This window comes from Lynx rufus, unplaced genomic scaffold (genome assembly GCF_022079265.1).
Source record: "Lynx rufus isolate CCGP_SWC_20201006 ecotype Redwood Valley unplaced genomic scaffold, mLynRuf1.p SCAF_7, whole genome shotgun sequence".
Taxonomy (NCBI): domain Eukaryota; kingdom Metazoa; phylum Chordata; class Mammalia; order Carnivora; family Felidae; genus Lynx; species Lynx rufus.
This window is the reverse complement of record NW_025814889.1, coordinates 116,892,077-116,912,044: the sequence shown is the minus strand read 5'-3', so window position 1 is coordinate 116,912,044 and position 19,968 is coordinate 116,892,077. Positions and strand designations below refer to the sequence as shown.

General features: G+C 37.5%; 1 protein-coding gene across 2 annotated transcripts in view; it reads left to right on the top strand.

The window, feature by feature from the left end:
* NTN4 (netrin 4) overlaps positions 1-19,968 on the top strand; it is a 125,010-nt gene that overhangs the window by 101,137 nt on the left and 3,905 nt on the right. Inside the window, exons 6-9 of one of the 2 annotated variants that reach the window (XM_047066885.1) lie at positions 4,867-5,080; positions 5,418-5,533; positions 13,312-13,380; positions 17,224-17,394. In XM_047066885.1, coding sequence (XP_046922841.1) covers positions 4,867-5,080; positions 5,418-5,533; positions 13,312-13,380; positions 17,224-17,394 — 570 coding nt within the window. The remainder of the gene's footprint in view (positions 1-4,866; positions 5,081-5,417; positions 5,534-13,311; positions 13,381-17,223; positions 17,395-19,968) is intronic. The other variant, XM_047066886.1, reaches the window with a different exon arrangement.

Here is a 19,968-nt window from a genome sequence, read left to right as displayed (position 1 = left end):
GGGGAGAAGTAGAGAGACAGAGGGAGACAGGGGATCCAAAGCAGGCTCTACGCTGTCAGCACAGAACCTGACACAGGGCTCAAATCCACAAACTGTGAGATCATGACCTGAGCCAAAACCAAGAGTCGAAGACTGGAACAACTGAGCCACCCATGCGCCCCACCATTTTGGCTTTTAAGGACAATTCACCATAGCTGTACACACCAAAAATTATAATGAAAGAAAAATAAGTTCAGAATGACAGTATATGATAATAGTTTAATCTTTACTATTCTATCGTCTTCCAACAAGAAGACAAAGCTGATGGAAGGATTTAGGTATGCCAACTGGGTTGTAACTGACATTCATCGTAATGAATATGTAAAAGGTTAAGTGCTTGGGTTGCACTTTAGAATCAACAGCCAATGAGAAATATATGTTGAAGAATCAGAACCTCAACCAGAATTTAAGCAGAACCCTTTTTTCCCCCAAGCAAGATGAAAATACATTTCCATTTTGGAAGAAAATAAGAAATGTAGATTATGTGTCAAATATTGACTGTTTCACAAACTTCAGGAGAGAGGTATGCAAGGCAAGCCTTGGTGTGCAGTTTGAAAAATATGCTGTGAAAGGTGTCAGTGCCATCTGCCTGGAGCTAGTTCTGCATAGTTTCCAAATGGTATTTTTATCTTGTAATTATGCAAAAAGTCACATTGACAGAAATCCACAGCACATGTGATAGAATCACATGAAATATGTGTAAGTTTTAAAGTATATGGTAGTACACAGAGGTCAATCCTAAAAAGGCTTGAATTTTCTATTAGAGTAAAAGATAATGGTGACAGTGGAAAACCATATATTACAATAGGTGGAAGTCTAAGACGTCTTTCTTCTGGCTCCCTTATCTGCTGTCAAGAACCAAGCTGACTTAGGTGCGTCTGGGTAGTTCAGTCAGTTAAGCATCCGACTTCAGCTCAGGTCATGATCTCACAGTTCACAGGTTTGAGTCCCATCAGGCTCTGTGCTGACAGCTCAGAGCCTGGAGCCTGCTTCAGATTCTGTGTCTCTCTCTGTCTCTACCCCTCTGCCTCTCGCACTCTGTCTCTCTCTCTCTCTCTCTCTCTCTCTCTCAAAAATAAATAAATATTTAAAAATTTTTTCTTAAAAAAAAAGAACCAAGCTTAGAACTGAATATTGCAGTAACTATTGGTTTAGTCATCTCAAAATGATGCACTGTTTATATTGGATTATGTGATCTCATGTAGTATCATCACATAGCACTTTGATACATTTTGGTACATTTTGTGGTACATATTATATAACTTTCCTAGGTAATTAATTAATTAAGAACAAATAACAAATCAACAATGCCTTGCTAACATGAGAGAAATATTAGTCATCCACTTTCATAAGCTAGAAATGTTAAAATGTTCCTCAATTTCTATTTGTTGCTCAACAGTTTCTTCTTCCTCCTCAAATGACCTCCAAATACTATCATTTCAATCTAAAAATTGATTTTTCACACCCAACCTTTCCTCCTGTTCCCACATCTACTCTCTTAGTCCAGTTCCTTATTCTCTGTCATTTCTTATCAGTCTCTCCCTACTCTAGACTATTTCACACAATGCCACCAAAGTATCTTCAAAATTAAATCATAATCATGTCATAATTCTGCTCTTTGAAAGTGTTACTTCCGGGGTGCCTGGATGGCTCAGTTGGTTGAGCATCCGACTTCGGCTCAGGTCATGATCTCACAGTTCATGAGTTCGAGCCCCATGTCAGGCTCTGTGCTGACAGCTCAGAGCCTGGAGCCTGCTTTGGATTCTGTGTCTCCCTCTCTCTCTGTCCCTCCCCCACTTGCACTCTGTCTCTCTCTCAAAAATAAATAAACATTAAAAGAAGAAAGAAAGGAAGAAAGAGTTACTTCCTATGTCTCTTTACACCCATAGAACAAAAATCAACTTCTTGGGTTAGGCCCTTCTCAATCTGGCTCCAACCCTAACTCTGACTTTTTCTTCTGCTTCATCAGCTTCAACTACTTTCCACTCAATGGACATTCTAAAATTCTCATGCTCTCCAAGGAGGCCATTCCCTTTCACATATGATTCCCACTGCCTGGAATGTCCTTCAGGTCAATTCCACAAATACTAATGTGGGCATCTGCCATATACCAGACACTGTTCTGGGGACTGGAAAACAAAAATAAGAAGATAAAGATGCATCTGTCAATGAGTCCAAAGTCTGGTAGTAAGGGCAACATGTATACAAACAAATAATGATGTACTATGATACACACAAAACAGAAGTATATACTAAAAGCAGAGGCAGCACAGAGGAGAACATGGTAAACTGTCTAGAGGGAGCCAGACAAGGAAACATGTCAAGATCCAGACAGACAAGGTGGGAAAGGCAATGCAGGTGTAACAAGGGGCACCGGGGCAGGAAAGAGCTTCACATTTTCAGGAAGCAGTAAGCTTCCACATGTAATGTGAAAACATAAAATGCAATGGGGATGAACTTTACAGTTGAAAATGGTTAAGATGCTACATTTGTCATATCTGTTTTTGGCCACAATTAAATTTTGTTTTCATTATTTAAAATAAATGCAGTGGGGGGAGTATCCAAAGACTGGGATAAACAACAACCTGTCTTTCCCTCCTTCTCAGCTTGCAAACTCATACTCATCTTTTAGGATCAGCTCACATGTCTAAATGACCCCTCCTTTGCAGTTCCTATGTGGCTCCCTCAGCCTGTCTTCCTTTTTCTACGCTCCCTGTAGCACTCCTAGGCTTCTGTTAGAGTACCTAGTCACAGCATATGGAAAGTTTTTGTTTACTCCTCTGTTTCCCCAACAAGACTATGAGTTCCCGGAAGGCTGGCACCATTATTTATACAAGCATAGATCCTACACCTCTACAAGAATTATTTCTTGAATTAAATTGTTAGTTAATCCGCAATTAATTAACCATGTGCCAGCCACTACACGAATGTAGCCATATGCTACATGCATGATCTCCTTTTATCCATACAACAACCATATGAGGGTAGATATTGTTCTCATTTCCATTTTAAAGACAAGAAAACTGGGATAACTAGAAGCTAGGTATCTTGCCAGAGGTCACAGCCAGTAGTTGAGATCTGAAGCCAGATTGAGGCCAAACTGTGATTTTAATGACAAAGAAAATAATCAATAAAAAGATGTTTCCAAGGGAATAAAGGAGGGAATGGGATCTTACAATATTAATTGAGAAGACTTAGCAGGAAGTGTTAGCCTAGTAGGTGTCAGACTGTGCTATGTACCTTGCTGAAGTCATTTCATTTAAAATAATTTCATCCTCGGGGATTAAGTGTCCAACTTCAGCTCAGATCATGAGCCTTGCGTCAGAGCCCACTTCAAATCCTCTATCCCCCTCTCTCTCTGTCTCTCTCCCACTCACTCTCTCTCTCAAAAATAAATAAACATTAATAAAATAAAATAAAATAAAATAAAATAAAATAAAATAAAATAAAGTGAAATAAAATAATTTCATCCTCCTGAAATCTCTATGAGACCCAGATATCCCTCTGAAGTTCAGGACAGCTGGGCTCTGGTGAGAGCTCTCTTCTGGGTTGTAGACTGCCAACTTCTCATCATAGCTTCACATTCTTCACAGAGAAGAGAGTGCTGAGCTTTCCATCCCCTTGTAAGGGCACCAATCTCATCACCTCCAAGACTGCATCCAAACCTCCCAAAGACCCCACCTCCAGATACCATCACAATGGAGATTAGGCTTCAACATATGAATCTGGAAGGGTCCACAGCACCATGTGAATTAAATCCAGCTTTCTCCCTATCCCATACCTGAACCCTCTTGGCTATATCACTATCACTACAGATTCATGACTACTGACCTCAAGTGTAGCCTTTCTGTGCCCAGCAATTATACTTCACTATCTATGTCTCTCATTCACTCTCCTGCTTCCACTCTTCATCGCTCTGACCTGGTGACTTTGCTTCCTATTTCATCCAGAAAAATCAGAAAAAAAGCAATCAGAAGAACAATTCCACTAACTCCCACTACTGCATTTATCCACTTTCCTGCATCAGTGCCCATATGCTCTGCCCTGCATCCTGTTACTATGAACTGCTCATGTTCCTACCCAAGGCCAACACCTCCTCTTTCCCCCTTTCTATTGGATCATTCCCATTCAATGTCAAACATTTGTAATCTATTTCATCTTACCATAAACAAAGCAAAAACTAGAACCTTCACTTGCATTCCTATCCCCTCCAGTTTTAGCTACCACCACATTTCTGTGCCTTTCTAGAAAAGCTCCTCAAAAGAGTTATCTGTTCCCATGCTCAAATTCCTCTACTCCGACCTCCTTAATCCTCTTCAGATGGGCTCACCACTCATCATTATGGTGAAACTGTCCCTATCGAGGACACCGATGGTCTTCATGTTGTCAAATGCAAAAATATATCCCCATGCCCCATCTTCTGGGCCTCTCAGCATTTAACCCAGCAAATGTTGCCTACGTGATGTGGAAACCTTGTTTAGCTTCCAGAACACCACACTCATGACTTTTTTTCCTTTCTCGCTAATTGCTCCTTCTTTGTTACCTTTGCTGGTTCATTCTCAACACCCCAAGCAAAAGCCATCCACATTTAATGCCCTCTAATCTAAAATAAATAATGTAGTTTGTTTTTCAGCAAATTTGCCTTCTTGATTATATCTTCTTATCTGTAATTTAATTAGCTTTCATTCTCAGCATATACCAACTGGCTAAAGGAGGAGTCTTAGAGGTACGCTGGGTGGTAAAGGGAAACTATTTCAGGATTGCCAGGCCTGATCTTCACATATAACCTCGTTACTCATCAGTCCTGGTGTGTCCTCTCTGTTGTAGAGTGTTCCTGTCATCCAGTGGGATCAGCTGTCCTTCCTTTCAGCTCAGTGACCTTCTGTGACCCCAGCAATGGTGACTGCCCTTGCAAGCCTGGGGTGGCAGGGCCACATTGTGACAGGTGTATGGTGGGGTACTGGGGCTTCGGAGACTATGGCTGCAGGCCCTGTGACTGTGCAGGGAGCTGTGACCCACTCACAGGCGATTGCATCAGCAGGTGAGTGCACATGGCTCTTGCTCTGTCTCTGTGTCCTTTGGATTCTTTTGAAGATCTAGTAGTGACTTAGAAAGTCTTACATGCTGTCAGTGGAGCAAAGATGCATTTGCACAGCTCTTTGAAGAATCTTCGTCAAATTTGTTCTTGCAAGATTCTCGAGATGGTCTGGTTCATTTTACAAAATAAATTATTAATCTTAACAATAGTCCCTTAAAACACTATTTCTGAAAACTAAAGGGATGGGAAAGTACCTGATTAGATTTACAGCTCCATAAATACATTCATTTCATTCAAGTTCTAAGAAATTCCTTAACTTCATCATTTTCTATTTTATTAGCAGCACAGACATGGACTGGTATCATGAAATTCCTGACCTCCATTCCATGAACAATAAAAGTGAACCAGCCTGGGAGTGGGAGGGTGAGCAAGGATTTTCTGCACTTCGACACTCAGGTGAGATGATAGATATAACCAGATACCATATTTACAGGTCTGGTCTTGAGTAACAGTGATTTGTGACAAACCAGGAAACAACTCTTGTATCCTATGAGGGGGATGCTTTAGCTCTGAGGTTAATAAAGTAGTGACTCCCGTAAGTATAGAACTATTCAATTTAGTTAAGGAGTATTTTAACAAGCTTCTGTTTATTTTCTGATTATTAGAGGAACATATATAATTAGTATAGAAAATCTGGAAAATTCAAAACATCACAGTAAAAAAAAAAAAAATCCAAATCTCATTACCCAAGCTGTTACTGTTTTGGTGTGTCTTTCTCTGTCTAAAATACACTCTTTTACAGAGGTGAGAGCTACTGAATATATCACGTTTGGAAATGTAGACATCCTTTTAAAGGAAAAATGTTCTTACAGACCTAGTGTAATTTAATATGCACAAAGACAGGTGTGAACTCCTTATGTTTATATCTTTTATACAACTAGAAGATAATAAAACTAACAAAATTCAAATTAACACCATTAATTCAAGATGAAAAATAATTTTTACTGAAGCCAAAGCACTCTTCACTAAATAAATATGGTTCTTTAAGTCTGCCAGGTCTATACTACTATTTCCTCTCAGTTTTCCTATGATGTTTATCTGTTCCTTCGTTTGATGAGTATGCCGTAATATTGGTGTGAATACATGATTTCTGTGTTCATCCTGCCTCTATTCTTTTCTTGTAGAAAGTTGAGTGGTGCTATTCACCACAAACACAAATGTGGGCATGAGATCTTGTGTCAGCATTTGGTTGTAAAGAGCTCCCCAAATGATACAAATGAAACTTATAATAAGTTTTTAAACTTTTTTATTGGGGTATAATTCACATATAACATATTAGTTTAGGTGTACAATATAATGATTCAATATTTGTGTGTACTGTGAAATGGTCACCAAAAAAATTCTTTGTATTAAACATTACAAATGCCCAAAATGTATTATGAACACCCATATACACACACCTATCAAACTTTAAGTTTTGCCATAATTGTTTTATATTTTCATTTAAATTTTAAAGTGTTATACATACATTTGAAGGCCTGTATCAATCTCCAACTTCACTAGCCTCCCCTACTCCACAGAGTAATCACCACCCTGAATTTTGGTATTTATCATTCACTTTCATATTTTTACTATTTTACTACACATATACATAGAGTGTTTTTAGGACTGCATGTACATAACTTACCTATCCCTTTAAAGCTTTTTTTGACCTAAATATGTATTTTTTTAGATTTATGCATTCTATTATTTGAATATATCACTTTTTATTCTCTCATTATTTGCCATTTAGCATATTTCCAATTCCTAATTTTCCACTGTTATATGTAATGCTACCACAAATGTCCTCTTAAATGTAACTTTGTGCACTTGAGAAGGACTTTCACTAGAGCAGGGGCTGGTAAACTGTCCCTCAGACCAAATTGGGCCTGCCATCGGTTTTTCTACAGCCCACAAACTACCTGCTCTAAGGTTTAGATGGTTATAGCTTAAATAGTTACATAAGTGGGGCACCTGGGTGGCTCAGTTGTTTAAGGGTCCAACTTTGGCTCAGGTCATGGTCTCACGGCTCATGGGTTCTAGCCCTGTGTTGGGCTCTGCGCTGACAACCTAGAGCCTGGAGCCTGCTTCAGATTTTGTCTCCCTCTCTCTCTCTCTGCCCCTCCCCCACTTGTGCTCGCTCTCTCCCTCTCCCTCTCTTTCTCTCTCTCACACTCTCTCATGTGTGTGCATGCTCTCTCTCTCTCTCTCTCAAAATAAACTTTAAAAACATAAAATAAATAGTTACATAAGTACCTACATCAAAATCTTTAATTTTGTCTCTTAGGCCAACATATTTGTTATCTGTCCCTTTATAGAAAACGTTTGCTGAGCCTTCTTCTAGGGTACAACCTAGCCACTGTTGGGTCACAAGTATGCTTTTTATCAGATTTACCACATACTGCCAAGTAGCTCTCCAAAGCAGTTGTACAGATTTGCATTCCACCACCAGAGACGACATCCTGCTGCTTGTTCCACATCCTCACTGATACTTCGTATTTATGTAACAAACTTGTGTGTAACACATATGAGGGGCCAAGGACTATTCTACCTCACAAACTCAGGCACAGTTCAACTCCTTTAACATTTTCCGACTTCTGAAGTTAACTTCATCAAACCTCTCAACTTTTGCCCATCTGGTGAGTGTGAAATGGGACCCTGCCATTATAAGTTGTATTTTCCTGATTACTAACAGTTTTAGTAGCTTTTCACGGTTTCTTGGCCATTCAGGTCTCTTATTCTGTGTATTTCCAATTAGTAATTTTCTCACTACTTAGTAGTTCTTTGTAAATTCATTCATCTATCCAACAAATATTTATTGCATACCCATACTATGTGTCAGTACTGTAAATATAGTCATAGAACAAAACAGACAAAAATCCCAGACTCCAAGGAGTTTACATTCTGTGGAGGAAGACAATAAATAAATAAATAAAATTTTGTGTCATGTTATCTAATATAATAGAGAAATAAAGCAAGGAGGGAAATAATAAATGGTTGGGAGGGGCATACTTTTAAATAGGGTGATCAAGGAAAGTCTTTTGAAGGTGATGTTTGCAGAAGAACACCTGAAAAAGGTAAGCATGAGCTATACAGATAAAAGAGGGAAGAGAGTTTAGGCAGAAGATACTGCAAGTGCAAAAGCCCTGTGGTGAGCAAAGAGACCAGGGTGATTGGGGCAGAGCAAGAAACCACAATTTTAATTCATTTTCATAGAGAACTTATGGACTCTTCAAGAATCAAGAATCCAAATTTGAGAAATACTGGTATTTGCAATTCTGTGTCATTTTTTTTTTTCACTTAACCTGATCTTATGATCCTTTTCCTAATGTTTTCATTTTAGGTCACAACAGGAAAGAAGGTGGGAAGGATAAAGAAACACAAAGTTGTCATATTTATCTTTTCAGCATTTGAAAAAGAAAAAAATCTTTCTCATTAATTTTTTGCCTCAATGCTAAATAGTCTGAATTCTATAATTTTAACTTTAACCACTTGTGAAAGTTTTCTCTATTTCTCTAACACAATGATTTTCATAATTATCCAACTTTGTCTGCTAAGCCAAATCTGTGAAAATCAACTTTTTTAGCATGATAGGACATTCATTAAGCCAATCACGTTACTAGGGAGCTGGCGACACACCAATTAAGCACGTAACTTGCTGGCATCAGAATGACTCCAGACCCACATCCACAACAGCTGTTAGGTCTGTGATATCCCCCAGAGAGTCTCTGAAATTCATCTGGAGGGGCTCCAGATTGAGGAAGACATTGTTCAGTTTCCTGCTAAACAGCAAAGTTCCCACTGGATATAGAATAGTGCTCCTGGGCACCTTTTACCAACAAAGAAGTGATAATCAGTTTCCTAAGCACCACAGTTCATTCTCGATTACATGTGCCTGCCTACCTATTTACCTACCATAAGTTTCCATAACTAGAAGCGTAATGCACTATACCAGCAAGATACCCTTAATTTCTACCACTTCTTGTGAGACAGAGAACATTAGATACATACTTTTACCTCCTGTACAACAAATCTGGCTTTAACTAGTACCACAGAACTTATATAACAAAACTGGCTTGAACTAGTATTATAGAATTTGTTCAACACAACTGGCTTTACCTGGTACCACAGAACTGTAAATGATGTTTCTCATAACCCAGTATTAACTAACTAGGTTTTTCTCCCCTTCCAGATTTCCTTTTAGAAAACACAACTGGGGGCACCTGGGTGGCTCAGTCAGTTAAGCGCCCAACTTCGGCTCAGGTCATGATCTCACAGTTCACGAGTTTGAAGCCCATATCAGGCTCTGTGCTAACAGCTCGGAGCCTGGAGCCTGCTCTGGATTCTCTCTCACTTGCTCTCTAACCATGCCCCGCTTGCACTCTGTCTCTCTCGCGCTCAAGTATAAATAAGTGTTAAAAAATTTTTAAAAAAAGAAAACACCTCTGGGTTAAATAAAGCCTGATCAACAAAGATTCATTCAAAAACAAATTTGAATGTCTGATTTCTTAACATGAAAAAGGGAGTATTGGAAAGCAGCCACAGAATATCTTCAAATAACAGAACTTTGTATATTCTTGTTGGCTGAAGGACTAAAAAGAACATAAGTTAAGGAATAATACATGCCCTTTGGAGCTCAGTTGGTTTTTTTAGCATGGTGGTTACCATACTCTCCAGCTTTGGTGGAATTATCAAAGGCCCTGGGCTATCTACTTAGGTTACTACAATTCCTGAAGGAGTAACCATCTCTGCTATGTTTAGTTGATACGCGATATTATTTAACAAATCACAACAGCTAATTTTAAGCACCTGTGATTTCTCATTCCCACTATTTAATTCCACTGTGATTTTCCACTGGCAAAATCTCATTCTCTGGTTTCTAACAGCTTTAGTCAGAGTCAGCATGTCACTATTTGCCACATTACCATGTCTACCCAACCTCATCTCACCGGAATCCTACTCCCATTTCCACCTGCGTATTCTGTCAGCAACTCTAAGTCATTATATTCTCCTCATACTAGACCTCTGTTGTTTCTGCCTACCCAGATCCATTTCCCCCTCTTTATTCCTGCTATTTCTGTGGCAGCTTAACCCAAACTTTCTCTAGGGAACCAGCCTTCCCCCATTTAGTAAAGTCTTGGTGAGGCCAATCAGATGTTCTCTCCCCGGAATTTAAATTGTGAGCTGAAAGTGACAAAGTCTGAAAGTGATCACAGTTCGTGATTCCAATGACACAGCCATAAAAGAGACTGTATAACAGTTCCTGGTACCTAGATCTCTGGCGCTGTCCTGATTCTTGTCTTTTCTGAGTTCTGGTTCTTCAGCTTTTTCTCCTTTCTATGAGCTACTCCATATCCTTTCAAAAATTAAGTTAAACCATTGGTTGCTACCAAAAACCATAAGTTACACACTCCTGAAGTGTTCTCCTCCTAACGTCTCTATTTCTGTTAGTAATACTTTAGTCTTCTGTCATCTTAGCTGAAACTCCAAGTTCATCCTTAGGCTTCCTCTTCCCTTGCCGTAATCCAATCCATTGACAAGATTTGTAGACCCTAACTCTGCATCCTCCCTTAATATTCCTTCTTTTCTAGACCCACAGCCATTTCTTTAGTTCAGACCTACATTTCATCTGACTTAGGGAGACAGTACAGTGGAAAGATCAGGGGCTTCAGATTCTCCCAGACCCTGGCTTAAAATCTGGCTTTTCTACTTGTTAGCTTTGCTGCCTTGGATAAGCTAATTAACTTCTTTGAGCCTTTATGTTTTCATTTGTTAATAAAGCCTGTCCCATAAGGTTATTATAAATATTAAACAAGACCATATAAAGTTCCTTACATAGTTTATGGCTTATAGTTGGCACTCAATTCAGTTACTGTTGTTACCATCAATATCATCATCTTCTAATTGGCCCCCATCTCCATTTTCTCTCTTTTCCGGTACTTTTGATATGGTAATGCCAGGTTAATTTTCATATATATATATATATATATATATATATATATATACACATATATATATACATGTATATATATATGTGTATATATATATATACCTATATATATTTAATTCATGTAACTTCTTTAATCTGATAAACTTCAAAAATTCGTCTTTATCAATGGGCAAAATGGGTGAAGGAGAGCAGGAGATACAGGCTTCCAGTTATGTAATGAATAAGTCATGGGAATAAAAGCCACCACATAGGGAATATAGTCAATGACACTGTAATAGCATTGCATGGTGACAGATGGTAGCTACATTTGTGGTGAACACAGCATGACATATAGACTTGTTGAATTGCTATGCTGTACACCTGAAACTAATGTAACATTGTATGTGACTTGTACTCAAATTTAAAAAAAAATTTCTCCTTTATCTAACAAATTAAATTCAGGCCCTAACTGCATTATCAGTCAAGGTCCTCCATGATGCCTTCTACTATTCACAACTCAATCTGTACCCAGGAAAAACAGAAACATTTATTCTTCCATGAACACACTCTGCCTTTCTCTCTTACATTTCTTTACTCACTCTTTTTTTTTTTAATTTTTTTTTAATCTTTTTTTTGAGAGAGAGAGAGAGAGAGAAAGAGAGTGCCAGAGTGCAAGTGGGGGAGAAAGAGAGAGAGAGAGGGAGACACAGAATCTGAAGCAGGCTCCAGGCTCTGAGCTGTCAGCACAGAGCCCAACATGGGGCTCAAACTCATGAGCCATGAGTTCATGCCCTGAGCCGAAGTCGGATGGTTAACCGGCAGAGCCACCCAGGCGCCCCCTTTACTCACACTTTTATCTCTATATTCTTTCAAATTTCTATGTGTTAGAATCTTAGATGAGTAAATAAATGTAAAACACTTAAAACAGTGCCTGGCACAGGGGCGCCTGCATGTCTCCGTCGGTTGGGTGTCCGACTTCGGCTCAGGTCATGATCTCACAGCTTGTGAGTTCAAGCCCTGCATCAAGCTCTGTGCTGACAGCCCAGAGCCTGGACCCTGCTTCAGATTCTGTCTCCCTCTCTCTCTCTGCTCCTCCCCCACTCATGCTCTGTCTCTCTCTCTCTCCTTCAAAAATAAATAAACATTAAAAAAAATTTTTTTAAATAGTGCCTGGCACATAGTAGCTCTTCCTCAGTAAATGTTACCTATGTTTACACCACTCAATGCCTATTTAATGTAATGCATGAAGGCAGAAGGGGAGGGATGATAAAATTATATCGAATTATTAAATATGTAAGAACGGAAATCCTATTCCTTCTAGGGATTTAAAGATAAATAAGACATAACTGTTGTCCTCAAGGATCACACTTTAGAGAGGAAACAGATAAATAAGAATGCTATATATAGACTATGTACAAAGGCATGTCGAAAGTCTTCCACAGGGCCTGACAAATGTGTCACACACAATAATTGTAATGCATAATTTAAACTGTTGGGGAAATATCTTATTCTTCAGGGTCCATTTCAAATCCTTCTTCAGCCATGTAGCCTTTTTCCATCCTCCCAAACATGTGACTCTCACCCAAGCATATTGTATCTGTCTTAGAACACTGTTTATACACTTGCTTTATTCACCTTACTGAATTGTAAGCCTTCAGGCAAGAATTGTATATTGCTCATCTTTATATACTCTGAAGTGTATAGCACCATGTCCTGCACATAATAGGTGAAATAATACTTTTAAATTGGATGGCATTACCTTCAAAGGACTGCCCAGTTATTTTACTCTATTTGACTTTTGCTGCTGTAGTGAACATTAATTGTAAAAAGAAAGTGTCTTTTCTATAGTTTATTCATTTAGTTTTTCTTTTCCATTAGCATGGCATATTCATACTGGACTATATCTATCATAACATCAATTACAAGCATTAAAATATATCATTGTTTCTACCTTTGTATATTTCTCTTAAGTCAGTACTTTATTGGATGATAACTAATTCAATTCAGAAAGTGACTCTACTTTGTTTGAATGACTGTTTATGATTTCTTAGTATTTATGGATTATGTGAATCACTCAAGTCTTAAAGAGTTATGCTACCTGACACCTGAAACTAATATAACACTTTATGTTAATTATATTTCAATGTTGTTTTTTTTTTTTAAATGAGTTATGCTACCTGGATTTACTTGTGTTGTTGTTGTTGTTGTTGTTTTTCTCTTCCTTGTTTGTAAATAACTGACACAATTTTTCACTTACTTTTTGTAGGTAAATGTGAATGTAAAGAACAGGTGTTAGGAAACCCCAAGGCATTCTGTGGAATGAAATATTCATATGGTGAGTTTGAAATCCTGAATGCTTGTAAGAATCTATTCAAACTAAATCCAAAGAGTTTTTTAGGAAATGGGAGGTCTAGTCTATGACATTCTCAAAATATCAAAGCATTAGTCTTAATATAATAATACCTAATAGAGATGGTGTTAAAGGTCCTAGTGAGGGCAGGAGGCTGCTAGAGCAAAGGCAAAGTCATCCTACTATGAGGAAAAGAGGCAAACAAAAAGAAGAAAACCATCACACATAACCCTTTCTTATGGATGCTTCTTGTCTTAGTAACCTAAAAAGGAAGTCCCTAGCCACTAAAATGATTCCTGTGCCAGTTTTATGTAGTATTACCAGTTTCGAGTAATAACCTGTGCCAGTTATCATGTAGTAATATGAAGCAAAAATCAGTTTAAACACTATTTCACAGTGATTAAGAGTTCGAGCTTTGGGGGCGCCTGGGTGGCGCAGTCGGTTAAGCGTCCGACTTCAGCCAGGTCACAATCTCGCGCTCCGTGAGTTCGAGCCCCGCGTCGGGCTCTGTGCTGACTGCTCAGAGCCTGGAGCCTGTTTCCGATTCTGTGTCTCCCTCTCTCTCTGCCCCTCCCCCGTTCATGCTCTGTCTCTCTCTGTCCCAAAAATAAATAAACGTTGAAAAAAAAAAATTAAAAAAAAAATTAAAAAAAAAAAAAAGAGTTTGAGCTTTGGATTCAGACCTACGTGGATTGGATTTCTGGTTTATTGGGTAACTTCACCTCTCTAGACTTCTTCATCTATAAAATTGGATGGTGCCACCTTTCCCATAAAATGAGAGTTTTGAAAAGCACACAGCACATTACCTTGCATACACTATATGCTCAGTAACTGGTAGGGAGAAGGAAGAGGATATATATTTAGGAAGCACTGAGACAAGCTGTCCACTCAAGCCTCTTCCCTGTCCTCTCTGTATATTCTAGACTCCTCTACTTTTCAAATACCAGGGAAATACAGACAAAGGGAAATGTTACTGCCTATGTAAAGACTGTTCCTATCTTCAAACTCTAAATGGCTTTATGCTTACTATTAAATATACTAGATGCCTTATCTTGCCAACATATTTTTCACCAGTATCTGAGGCTTTTTATTGTTCCATAATTCATACTGCCTGAAATACACATTACAATGAAGAGAAAATTTTAAGTCATGATCTCTGAAACCAAGTGTTTAGGTTCTTTTTTTCCTCCTAGGTTCTTGATAACATTGTATTTAATCTCATAAAAGATTTTTTTCTAAGTAAATGTTAAAAATCTCATAAATCTTGGGGCGCCTGGGTGGCTCAGTTGGTTGAGCATCCAACTTCGACTCAGGTCATGATCTCACGGTTCTTGAGTTTGAGCCCCACATCGGGCTGTGTGCTGACAGCTCAGAGCCTGGAGCCTGCTTCAGATTCTGTGTCTCCCTCTGTCTCTGCCCCTCCCCCACTCATGCTTTGTCTCTCTGTCTCTCCAAAATGAATAAATGCTAAAAAAAAAAAAACTCATAAATTTTTATCTAAAATTACATGCATATTTCCCTCCTTTCATTTGACAACTTGGCTAAATAACAGAAGAAAACTTTTGAAATGTATAGTGCCCAATAAAGAAAAATTCATTTTGAGAAAATGGTATTTACTATCAAAAGCAAAAAACAGGACAATTTAGTTCAAAGATGGTCAGTTTAGTGGAAATATCAACTAGTTTTCAATATTACATATATTTGGTAGCTCTCTGAATTTACAAACAACTGCACTGGCATCTTTTAATACAATTGTACTATTTTTTGCTTAAGAAACTTTGAACGCTCTACCTTGTTCTTTTTTTTTTTTTAAGTTTATTTTTATTTATTTTGAGGCGCGGGGGAGAGAGAGGGGGCAGAGAATTGAAAGCAGGCTCCACACTGTTAGCACGGAGCCTGATGCGGGGTTCAAACTCATGAACCATGAGGTCATGACCCGAGCCGAAGTCAAAAGTCAAAGGCTCAACTGACTGAGCCACCCAGACATCCTGAAATACCTTGTTCTTATTAACACATCTACAGACTTGGGGGGAAAAATGGTTTCCCTTCTCCATTCTATTAGTGGAAAAAAGAAACTTGATTCATTTGTTTATTCCTTAGAAAATATTTATTAAGTTATAATAATGAATAGATGAGGTCCCTGTTCTCTTTGACCATACAGTCTAGTGGAAAAATAACAGTGAACATTTACTGAGCATTAGCCATGTGTGAGGAACTACGTACCCTTCATGCATTATCTTATCTATTTGGATTTGATACCTCTCTAACTGACTGGTCATGCAAATTTGGAAAGTTCACTTGATTTCTTTTTAAAAAAAAAATTTTTTTTAACGTTTATTTATTTTTGAGACAGGGAGAGACAGAGCATGAACGGGGGAGGGTCAGAGAGAGGGAGACACAGAGTCTGAAACAGGCTCCGGGCTCTGAGCTGTCAGCAAAGAGCCAGACGCGGGGCTCGAACTCACGGACCGCGAGATCATGACCTGAGCCGAAGTCGGCTGCTTAACTGACTGAGCCACCCAAGCGCCCCCACTTGATTTCTTATAACTTGCTTCCTCATACATAAAACAAGATTAGATGACCTCTTAAGACCACTTAGAAGTCTAAAATTTGGTGATTCTATAAAGATATCTGATATCTGACAACAGTATTCTTAGGAAATGGAACCAGCCAGTGTAGGGTTCTCTCATTACACAGAATTTTCCATCAAGATATAGATGAGCCAGTAAGAACTCCTCTAATAGTATAGAATATACATCCAGTGTTCCTTAGATCTACTTTCTTCCTCACCCCAAGTTATTCCAACTGCTTAACCCCTAGCCACATCATTTCATAGATGAAGAGCATAGCATAATAGAATCATGAGTTATAGAGAATATTGAAGCTCTGCCATCATATAGAAGGACAGCCATTCCAACCCCAGTTGGCTTGTATTTTACGTCTGGGAAGAAGATTAAATACTCCATTTTTATTATTTAATTATTTAATTATTTAATCTCTTTAGAATATGTAAAATATATTCTGGCAGTAACATTTTGTTTGTTTTTTGTCATAACTTTATACACAGTGAGCCGCAGAGTAAAATATAATCAGAATCTAAATAAAAACCAGGATAACAATTCTACTTCCTATACATCTTTTTTCTATTTGGATTTGATAGCTGAATGTGTTTAAGATATGTTTGCAGTAGGCAAATGGCTGATTTTCTCTTAGCATAATGATAGGAGTAACAGAAGCAGATGAAAATGTCGAAGAAAGAAGAGTATAGTTAATATCGATAAATAAGGTGAAGCCAATGCAAAAGTTAGTGAGCCTAATGATTTTTTTTTAGTTTTTTCAAATTTCAGTATAGCTAATATACCATTTCATATTACTTTCAGGTATATACTATAGTGATTCAACAATTCTACATATTACTCACTGTTCATCAAGATGAACCTAATGATTTTATTTTTTTTTTTAATTTTTTTTTTCAACGTTTATTTATTTTTGGGACAGAGAGAGACAGAGCATGAACGGGGGAGGGGCAGAGAGAGAGGGAGACACAGAATCGGAAACAGGCTCCAGGCTCTGAGCCATCAGCCCAGAGCCTGACGTGGGGCTCGAACTCACGGAGCGCGAGATTGTGACCTGGCTGAAGTCGGACGCTTAACCGACTGCGCCACCCAGGCGCCCCGAACCTAATGATTTTAAAAGCAAATTTCCACATTTGCATCATCATTAGTTAACTTTTCCATTATACTCTGAAATGCTTATTTAAGTTATTCAGAGTTCAACAGGTAACATGAAATCCTATACATTTTGACTTTTGGAATTGTGTTGTTACAGTGCTAAAAATAAAGATTTTATCAGCTCATGACAAAGGATCTCATGCTGAGGTCAATGTGAAGATAAAAAAAGTCTTAAAATCTACCAAATTGAAAATTTTACGAGGAAAACGAACATTATATCCAGAATCGTGGACTAACAGAGGCTGCACTTGTCCAATCCTCAATCCTGGTAAGCATTAGACTTTTCTAGCTTAGTAACTACTTTGTCTCTGCTGATTTGCTCCTTGTCTTATTCTCTAAACCACAACTGAAATCAACTCACCAAGAGTATGTCTCCTTTTCACCATCTGAATTCTGGGGGAAAATCCAAATGGTATTCTTTGAACTGACATCAAAAAACTGTTTCTCTTCCACATGTTCTAAAAAGTGAAACATTTTAAAATCCAGCAATATAATATTTTCTGTCCTAAAAGAGAAGTCTTAGCTTGGTTCCATGTGCCAGTAGCATAGAAAACACTTTCATAATTTAGTTACCACTAATACTTCATCTGAAAGCTAGGTCCTATTACGGTGCCCTGGGTAGAATTTTCTCCCAAAGGAAATTCAAATGCAACATTCCATCTGTGCAAATAATACTGAATTCATTTTTACGATTGCATGAGAAGCATCTGTTCCTCCTGGATAGAAAACAACTCTCAAGTTCTCATCATCTTGTTTTTCATTAAATGATCATTCTGGTTCCAAATTAGAAACAGCAGAAATGTAAAAAAAACAAAAACAAAAACAAAACACTGTAGAATCTTAGAAAAACTGGAAATTAAGGGAATTTGCACCTTAAAATGTTACTACAGTGGTAGAGACAAGTAAGTAAGCATGGGATTCTTACCTTTATGCTCTACAAGTACACTTTCATACTGTGCCATAAGCTGCTTATTTCTCTGTCTCCTTCATTAAATTTGAGGATGGGATTTAGATTTTCGATCACAACATCTCTAGTACCTACCATTAGTACCTAAAAAATAACATAGTACCCAGATAGTAAGTTATCAAAACAAATATTTTTTTTAAAAAATCCTCTGTATTTTCCACTTTATGTAGTTGCCATCTGTATTTTAGTGGCACTGCTAAAACAGGTGCATAATTTATGCTCTGGATCTAATTCCTTTAAAATAAAAGTCCAGGAAACCCCAGTTATGTTAATAAGAAATTACCGTAGTCTTTGATTAATAACTTTGAGAGAAACAGATAACCGAGTGACAGAGAAAAAGAGAAAATCAGTCAATAAAATATTACCCCCTAAACAATCTAAAATAATATAAAACTGTTGACGTTTTGACCCGTTGACTAATCTCTTACATCCTTTTATACCCCTTTAGTATTTTATTTAAGTTATTTTAAATTTTAATAAGGAAAAGGAAAAGGGGATGTTTTAAATAATAAATAAATATGTTTCCAAAGAACAAGTGAAGTAATTAGAATCTTGGATTTTGAATACAGGAAACTAAGAGTCATAAATTTAAGTTCTATTTCCTAATAATCTGTATGTAGAGGCTCTTCCTATAAGCACTTTTTACTATCTTGGCAAAAGAAAAAAAATATGCCCAGTCTTTTAGTAAGCCACTAAAAGAAAAAAAAAGCTTTGACCATCTGAGCCACCCTCCAGGAAGTAAACTATACTTCCTAATCAGGTTTCTGCCAGAGTCAAAGAATCAACTGAGTTCATCACAATTGAAAACATAAGCGCAATTATTCAAAGAATTCTTAAAAACATGTTTACTTGCTTTGAAGAAAAGACTGGAACCTGCCAAAGCAAAACCAGACACTCTTTCATTTCACTTTGTTTTTCCATTTTTACAAGTTCAATAGCCAAGGCCAAAGAAAGCTGATAAGAAAATTTGGAAACCTTACACGCCAACTTGCTTCCTCTGCTACTTTTTTGAAAAGGAACAATCTAATTGGCATCCCTGCAAATTCATTCATTCCTACATTCATACATACATTTACTCATTCATTAATCAATTTAGGATATCAAGACTAGCAGTAAAGTATTATATTTTCTTTTTCTAAAGAAACAAAATAAATCTTGTGCCCTCAAATGTGTAGCAAAGTAGATGTCAAAAGCATAAAAATAGGAAAGCAAAATGTAAATGCTAGTAAGTGATGCAACAGATAACATTGTTTTCCATGCTAATTTTTGGCATGATACTGCTCCATAATTTATGGATTTATTCAGTATCATTTTTATTGGTTTATTTTTATACTTTAATTTTTTTCATTTTATTTATTTTAGAGAGAGAGAGAGCAAGCAGGGAAGAGGGGCAGAGGGAGAGAGAAAGAATCCTTAGCAGGCTCCATGCTCAGCACAGAGCTTGATTCAGGGCTCTATCCCATGACTCTGCGATCATGACCTGAGCAGAAACCAAGGGTTGGATGCTCAACCAACGGAACCACCCAGGTGTCCCAAATTTATATTTATACTTTAAATTAATGGCAAGCTCCTATCATATTTGTTCTGTTTATAGTTTCAAAGTAAATTCATTTAAAATACTAGACTTAGCAATGAAGTTTCCTAAAAATTATGTATTGTGTTTTTAAATGAAGATGTTATTACTTTAGGTATGATACAAACATGATATTATATCAAGACCACTATATTTTAATTAGACTGTTAATTAAATATTGGGATTCGTTTTCATGCAAAAGCTAAGGTTACTCTTCCAAGAATTTTAATATTTTATAATCCATCTTACATTTGTGCTCTACAGTGTGTTTAAAATCTCTATCATTATTTTCTCTTTTTCTT